General features: G+C 70.2%; 2 protein-coding genes across 2 annotated transcripts in view; one reads left to right on the forward strand and one right to left on the reverse strand.

Annotated features, from left to right (window-relative positions):
* The window catches only part of H696_05787 (hypothetical protein), a gene marked incomplete at its 3' end in the record, with an annotated part of 2,544 nt that extends 551 nt beyond the window's left edge, over positions 1 to 1,993 (forward strand). The window contains exon 2 of the mRNA XM_009499586.1: positions 36 to 1,993. Coding sequence (XP_009497861.1) covers positions 36 to 1,993 — 1,958 coding nt within the window. The remainder of the gene's footprint in view (positions 1 to 35) is intronic.
* Positions 1,994 to 5,125: 3,132 nt separating this feature from the next.
* Positions 5,126 to 7,732, reverse strand: H696_05788 (hypothetical protein). The gene is made up of 2 exons (XM_009499587.1): positions 6,241 to 7,732; positions 5,126 to 5,985 (listed from the first exon to the last, which is right to left on the reverse strand). The coding sequence occupies exons 1-2, from the start codon at positions 7,698 to 7,700 to the stop codon at positions 5,148 to 5,150; spliced, it is 2,298 nt and encodes a 765-aa protein (XP_009497862.1). The 5' UTR covers positions 7,701 to 7,732; the 3' UTR covers positions 5,126 to 5,147.
* Positions 7,733 to 7,758: the final 26 nt, after the last annotated feature.

Consider the following 7,758-nt stretch of genomic DNA (forward strand, 5'->3'; position numbering starts at 1 on the left):
CCCTCACCCATCACCCCTCCCCCCTCCCTGCGCAGCCTCGCTCGGCGCGGCCGGCGCAGCCCTCCTCTCCCTCTTGCTGGTCTTGGCGGCCAGCCCCATGGTCGCGGCCACCGCGGCGGCCGACGGCAACGCCAGCAGCGCCAGCAGCGATGTCCCGGCCGATGACACACCGGTGGCCCGGGCGCTGACCATCCTCCTGACGGTCCTCTACTCGGCGGTCCTGTGCGTGGTGGTGGTGCAGCTGGCGCGGCTGGTGTGGAACCGCCACAAGCTGGCCTCCTTCCAGTCGGTGTTCCTGATGCTCTGCCTGGCATGGAGCGCCCTGCGCACGGCGCTGGCCCTGCTGCTGGTGGTGCTGCGGTCGGCCACGGCCCTGCCACGGGGGGTGTTCGTCCCGCTGGCCTGGCTGCCATTGAACTTCCTCTGGGCCACCTACACGCTGCTGGTGCTCTTTTATGCGAATGTCATCCACCGAAGCGTGTCCCGGTGGGAATCCCACACCCGGCGCCGGTACTTCGTCGTGTGGGCCGTGGCCAACCTGCTGCTGCTGGCGACCACCCTGACCTTCGTGCTGCTGGTGTCGGTGCGCAATGTGCCGCTCACCTCGCCGGTGGCCCGGGTCATCCGGTTTGCCTATCCGGCGGTGCTGTTCGGGTCGCTGGTGTGCCTGGTGGCGTGGTATGGCCTGCGGCTGTACAATGCCTTCCGCAATCCGATGGCCTTGATCCCCTTCCACGCGAGCGGGTCCTCCGTGCTGGGGATCGCCCTGGTGACGGGGCTGCTGGCCGCGGTGTTTGCCTGTCGGGCCATCTACTCGGCCACCATGGCGGTGGTGGTGTGGCTGGAGCCGGTGCCGCTGGCCTCGATGGCCGCCTCGCTCGGCGGCGGCGGCGGCGGCGGCGGCGGCGGCGGCGGCGGCGGCGGCTGGCTGGCCGACGCAGCACTGCTCCTGGGCCAGGTCCTTGCCGGGGGCGACAGCAGCGGCGGGTCGGTGATCGCCGGCGGGCCCGGCGACGGGGGCAACCATGTGCTGGCCTTCGAGCATCCGGTGCTGCGGTTCATCTCGCTGGTCCTGTCGGAGATTGTGCCGTCGGTGTCGATTTTGGCCTTCTTCCGGCACATCCCCGGCCGGCCGAGCGCGCAGGTCACCTCGCGCAGCAGCCTGCCGCCGGCCTTCCAGCGGTCGACCGGCGGCGGCGGCGGCGGCGGCGGGTCCGGCGGCGGCGGCGGCGAGTACGCGCCATTGCCCTCGTCCGGGGGGGACTCCGGCGACGGGTCTGGCGCCTCGGCGGGTGGCAGCGGCGCCACCAGCGGCGGGCTCCTGGCCAGCATGATGCTCACCGGCGGCGGGGCCTCGGTGATGGATGTCAATGCCATGCAGTCGGCGGCCGGCATCGGTGGCGGGTTCTCCATCAACAGCTCCAGTGCCGACATGATGGAGGGCTCCGGGTCTGGCATTGGGGGGTTCCTGCACCAGCAGCAGGCCCAGGCCCAGTACCCGCATCATGGGGGTCACTATCATCCCCATCACCATGTCGGGCACTACTACCAGTATGGGGAGTATGGAGGCTCGCATGAGGCCATCATCGGGGCCGGGCCGCCGTTCGGCCAGTCGGTCGACGACTTTGTCGGGGCGGCGGCCGGGGCGGCCGGGGTGGTCGGGGCGTCGGACGACGCCCCCGGCGAGCGGGAGGCCCTCCTGGCGGCGGCGCACCTGCAGCATGGCGCGACCGGCGGCAGCGGGTACTACGTCAGCCCGTATGGCCGGGACTCCTCCTCGGCCGGGCAGCAGCAGCAGCAGCAGCAGCAGCAGCACTACCATCACCAGTCGTTGATGTACCAGCAGCAATTGGCCGCGGCCGGCATTGCCCCGATGCCGGGCGCCTCTTCACACTTGAGCCACGCGCAGATGTACCAGAGTTCGTATGCCGCTGGTGGCGGCTCGACCGGCCCCGGGGCCGGCTCGCCCTCGTCCTTCCCCTCGGCGAACTAGCGCGCCGGCGCGCGTGTGCCCGCATTTGTCTTCGGGGCCCGCCCGCGCGGCTGCTCCCCTTGCCCTTGTCCGTGCGCGCGCGCGCGCGTGTGTGCGTGTGTGCGCGCTGGACACTGAGCGGAGCAGGGGGGCGTGTGGAGATGTTGTTGGCGGGCATGCGCGCAGACTTTCCCTGCACCCTCCACCCCCCTGGCGCTGGCTGCGTGACATTCGCATGTGTCCGGCGGTCTGCTCTCCCTCCTCTCTTCTCCCTCCCCCTCCCCCCCTCTCTCTCTTCCTATTTAATTTCGCGCCTGTGCGCGTGCGCGCACACCCTGTCCTTGATATCGATGCCTTGGGCGTCCCCCTTCCTCCTCTCTCCGCCTGCGCATGCGTGTCTGTGTGCCTGGCATGTGTGCATGCGCGGCCTCAGTGGTGGTGGTGCTGGTGGTGGCGAGAGGGGGGACCCACAGGAGACGCCTTCCCCCCCTTCCCTTGCAGTGATTGCCTGTCCCCGGCCGCCGGTCCCCCTCCCCTCCCTTCTCTGCCGAGGGGCGCGAAGGGGGGGGGGAGGGCGAGGCCAGGGGACGGGAGCGGGCACCTCTCTTCCTCCCCCATCTGTGTCCGTTCACCACCCGCCCAATACATGATTTTCCTTTGAGAACAGGAGAGGGCCGCAGTCGGTGTCCCTTCCCCGGGCGGGGCCGGGGCCGGGGCGAGGGGCCGGGCAGGCCAGCATGGGCAGTCTTCAGGGGCAGAATGGGGAGTGCCCCGGGAAGTTAATCGATCTCAAACTGGCGCGAGGAAACGCTATTCCTCCGGGGACTGGGTTGGCAGTCCAAATGTCCCTCTTTCCAGCGGGAAAGTCATGCTACGGCGCCGAAAATGTCGGCGGCCCCCGGTCGCCCGGGCGCGCTCGGGGGCGCGTGTGTCTGCGTGTGCATCGGGCGAGCCCTGCACGCCGGCCACGCATGTGTGGTGTGCGTGTGTGTCGTGCGCGTGTGTCCCCTTTCTGCGTCTGTCGCGGGGGGTGGCGGGGCCGATTGTTTTAGTGGGCCGAGAGGGGCGTGTGCCATCTCCCTCGTTGTTTCTGTGTGCGGGCGCGCGTCGGGGGCCCCTCCCACCGGGGGGGGGGGGGCAGAACGCGATGATGCACGGTCCGGCGGCGAGGGGCCGCCACCGAAGGTAAGACGCACGGCACGGCCCTGCCCCGGGCATTTCCGAGGGGAGAAATGTCTGCTCGGCTGTGGGCTGGCGTGGGAGCTCCGTCACCATGCTGGAGGCGCCTCTCGCGTGTGGGGGTGCGGCGAGGCGCGGGGGGGGGGGGGGGGATGTACACGCGCGGGTGTACACGGACGCGGCTGTTTTCGGCTCGGCGTGCCGGGCGAGCACCCGCCTCTTTCGAGGGAGATCTATCCCGGGATCTGTCCATGCGCTGCCCGGGCTGCAGGGGGGGGGGGCCGGGTTGTGCCCTCTGTGGACTAATGGGCGAGCTCGCCCCGGGGGTGGTATTATTGTTGTCTTCCTCCATTTGTTGTGGGTCTGGACTCGAGCGGCCCTCCGGGCCGAGGTGCCTCCATGGGGCGTTCGGGGGGGAGGGGGGGCATCCCCAAGTGCCTGGCGCATTCCCTCTGTCGGTGTGTCTGTGTCTTGTCGGTGTGTCTGTCCCTCTCCTTCTTTCTCTCGCTCCCTCTCGCTGTCTTTCTCTCACACATTCGCGCTCGCATTCGCACTGGCTCACGCGGCTGCCGCGCCGCTTGTTGGAGGGCACCCCTTTTGCTGGGGTCCCCTCCTGCCGAGACTGCCACCGCCTCGATCCCAAGGGAGCTGGCGGTGTCCCGAGACACGGCTCGCTCACTTCGGCGACCGGCGGAGGAGGGAAATATTCCGAGCCCAGCCGCTCGGCGTGCCGGGCGAATGTGCGCTCTCCTGGCCTGGCCGGCCGGAGCAGGTAGCATGCATCCCCCGGGGCATCGGCCGGCACCTTCGCCCCGGGTGCGACAGTCGCCGCAGCCGGCGTGCCCGGACGACGGCCCCACCCCCCTGCCGGAGGCGTTCGGCCGCGTCATAAGGTGGTCCGGTGCCGGCTGGGCAGATGGGCCGCGGCCAATCTCTCCTCCCTCCCTCCCCTCCCTCCCCTCCCTCTCTCTCCCTCTCTCTCTCTCTCTCTCTCTCTCTCTCTATCTCGCGCGCGCGCGCGCGCGCCAGTCTTGCTGCTTCGCCTCCTTGCCGCGCTGTGACTTTCCTTTTCTCGTTCTGCCGCTCTCTTGCACACCTGCCTTCCTCCGCCACCAGGCCCCGGGTGCCGTGTGCTGCTCGGTGTGCGTATCCTGGTGTGTGTGTGTGTCCGCGCGCGGCACGCACAAGTAGCACTGTGATCTCGATTGCCCCGGCCCGGCGCCGCGCCACCATGGCACGCGGCCCCCCTCGCGCGCTGCCTACACGCAGGTACGGCTTGTCCAGGGATCCCTCTGCCGCTCTTTCGCCCTGGCCCTGTGGCGTCGCCGCCGCAGCCGCCGTCGCCGCTTCCTCTTTGGCCGCAGCGTCCCCGGGCCACCTTTCCAGCAAGTGCATGTCCCCCCCCCCTCCCGCGCCCTTCTCCTCCGCTGCCCTGCCCTCTGTCGGGCCTGCCGCGGCGCGCCCGCCCGAGATGTGCCCCCCCCCCCCCCGTTGGGTCTTCACCGACCCGCGCCGGGCGTAGTCGCCGCGGCCGCTGCGCGTTCCCCATGGCTGGCGCGAGGCGTGAGGGTGGGGGGAAAAGCGAACAAGCAAGAAGCAGCACCACCCCGGCGGGGTGGTGGTCGAAAGAGCACAAGGGCCGAAAAAAGGGGCTTTGTTTTTTCTTTCGGAAGTACACGTCTCCTCCCGTGCGAGCGCGCCGCATGGCAAAGCGCCGCAGGGGCAGGGGGGGGGAAGGGAAAAAGGGGGTAAAAAACTAGGGGAGCGCGTGGGGCTGCGCGGCGCCCCCGCTCGGGGAGAGTGATGAACTGGTTTCCCCCCGCGGCGGAAGTCGCACGCTCTCTCTCTCTCTCTTTCGCTCTCGGACATCCGCTCGCTCGCATGCAGACAAAGGCATGCCTTCTTGGCATGAGGGTCCTGCCTCCGGCGGCGACCGTCTCTCGCTCTCTCTCTCTCTCTCTCTCTCTCTCTCTCGCGCGCGCGCGCGCGCTCTCTCTTACTCCGGGGCCAGGATGACCTTCGGCAGCTTGGGCCAGTTCCACACGCGGAAGATGTCGTGCTCGGTGGGGACGATGGCGCCGTTGGGCCGGAGCGGCAGGTTGACATGGCCGAGCTCCTCCATGATCTGGGTGAGGGTGACGCCGGTGGGGTTGGAGGCGGTGCCCATGAGGCGGTCGTACCCGACGGCGGTGTACACGGCCGGGGTGAGCCAGGTGTTGGAGTAGAACCGGTCGAGGGAGGCGCGGCCGGCCACGAAGGGCAGGAAGCCGGTGGAGCTGAGCAGCGACACGCCGTCCGAGTCGGCGGAGTCCATGCCCAGCATGCCGATGGCCAGGTCCACCTGCTCGATCTGCCAGTCGTAGAGCTCGGCCATGCGGGCGGCGGTGACCGGGTCCTGGGCCATGTAGGCGAAGGTGGGGGCGGCCAGCTCCGGCAGGCCGCACCGGCGGTAGTACTCATTGGCGCGGGGGACGGCGCGCTCGCGATCGCGGACGATGTCCACCACGCCGAGGTCGATGAAGGGGGCCACATAGCAGGTGCCCTGCTGGGCGTACTGGTAGGCGGGCCCGGCCGGGCCGAGGGGGTGGTAGGGGGTGCGCTGCTGGAAGACCACGTCCGAGTGGGTGAGTCGGCGGATGCCGGCCGGGTGGTTGTTGAGGGACATGTGCCCGGCGACCTCGGTGGCCAGGCCGCGGAGGATGGCCCCGACGCCGCGGTCGCGGAGGATCTGCGAGTTGTGGTAGGTGTGGAAGTAGTCGATGCGCTCGCCGACCTTGAACCCGGCGATGTCCAGGGGCTGGAAGGAGGCGGGCATCATGGAGTGGAGCCGGTATCTGTGTGTGTGTGTGTGTGTGTGTGTGTGTGCGGTTAGGAGCCTGGCGGTGGGGTGACCTGGTGTGCCAGCGGCGTCGGCGGCATTGTCCGTGTGTGTGTGTGTGTGGGGGGGGGGGGCCTCGCTCCCTCGCTCCGCCTCTCTACCTCGGTGTTGCGGGAGATGACTGACACGCGTGGCTCTCTGACTGTCCCCCCCCCCCGCCCCCCCACGCACCCCCGCAACAGCAACAGCAACACCCCTCGGCAGGACGTACGCGCTGGTGAAGTCGAAGGGCGTCAGGTGGACGCCGAAGTTCTCGTTGTAGTTGCGCGAGCCGTGGCTGGACCAGATCTGCTCGGCCAGCATCTTCTTGGCCGGGTCGGTGCTCAGCTGGGAGGACAGCTCGACGGTCTGGATCTTGAACACCTCGGCGGCCAGGATCAGGCGCGCGGTCTGGAAGAGCTCCTCATCGCTCATGGCCGGGTAGGCCTGGGCCAGGAGCTTGGCCAGGTTGTTGTGCTCCGACACGAAGAGCGCATGGAAGGCCGTCAGGCCGATGTGCTGGTTGCCGCGCGAGTCGCCGAGCAGCAGCAGCGGCGGGGCCCCCGGGGCCAGGCGCCGGGCGCCGGACTGGCTGGTCGGCTCGTCCGGCGGCAGGCCGGTGGCCGCGTCCACGCGCAGGCGGCCGCCCTGGAACTCGCGCAGGGACGCCTGCACGGCCTCGGAGCTGCCATACACCTGGGAGGTGTCCAGCCAGGCGGTGGCATGGTTGGTGACCGTGCCGTCGGCATTGCGCGCGGTGGCCGGGATGTACATGTATGCCTCGGCCCCGGCCCCGGCCCCGGCCCCGGCCCCGGCCCAGGCCTGGCTCGGGAAGTCCGGGTCATTGTGCGGGATGGGCACGGCAATGACCTCGGACCAGTCGACGCGCGGCTCGAAGAAGTCGTGGATGAAGAAGGTCAGGAAGGCGATGGCCAGGCCATTGAGCTGGACGCTGTTCGGCTGGAAGACCGACCGCCGGAGCAGGGCATTGGACAGGACCCGGGGGTTGGGCCCGGCGGCCACGGCCCGGTCGATGTCGGCCGGCATGGTGCGCGTCTTGTCGTGGCGGATGAAGTAGAGCCCGGCCATGCCGGAGTACGACCGGTCCGGGGTGGGGTTGTTGCAGGACCCGTCGGCGGTGCGGAAGCGCGTCCGGTCATACTGGCCGGGGACCACGCACGGGGCGGCCAGGCGCCGGGCCGGGTCCACCGGCGTGTCGCTGATGGCCACGGCCTGCACCACGCGGGCCAGGATCTGCTTGAGGCACACCAGGCGCTGGTTGATGTCGGCGATCTTTTGGCACTGGGTCAGGTGCTTTTCCGGGGCCCGGCATTGGCCGACGGATTGCTGCCCGGCCAGGCAGATGCCCACGTCGCACTGGCTGGCGTGGGTGACGAAGTCGAAGCCGCACACCGGGCCGGAGGTCTTGCTGCAGCGCGAGGTCCAGGCGCTGGGGAGCAGCGTGCTGGGGCTGGTGGGCCGGCAGCAGCCGAGCGTGCGCAGGGCCTGGCTGTATTGGGCCCGGGCGCTGTGGTCGCCGGACTGGATGGCCGCCTGGCGCAGGTCGAAGAGGATGGGGCAGCTGAAGCCGGCCGCCAGGCGGGCATTGTGCAGCAGGGCGGCCAGGGCGGCCAGGGCGGCCAGGCCGAGCAGGTGCCCGAGTGGGCGGCGCCGGGGGAAGCGGCGGGCCATGGTGGGGGTGATGGCTTGGGGAGGGGGGGGGGGGGGGGGGGGGGGGGGGGGGAATGCG

This window comes from Fonticula alba, assembly GCF_000388065.1.
Source record: "Fonticula alba strain ATCC 38817 unplaced genomic scaffold supercont2.14, whole genome shotgun sequence".
Taxonomy (NCBI): Eukaryota; order Rotosphaerida; family Fonticulaceae; genus Fonticula; species Fonticula alba.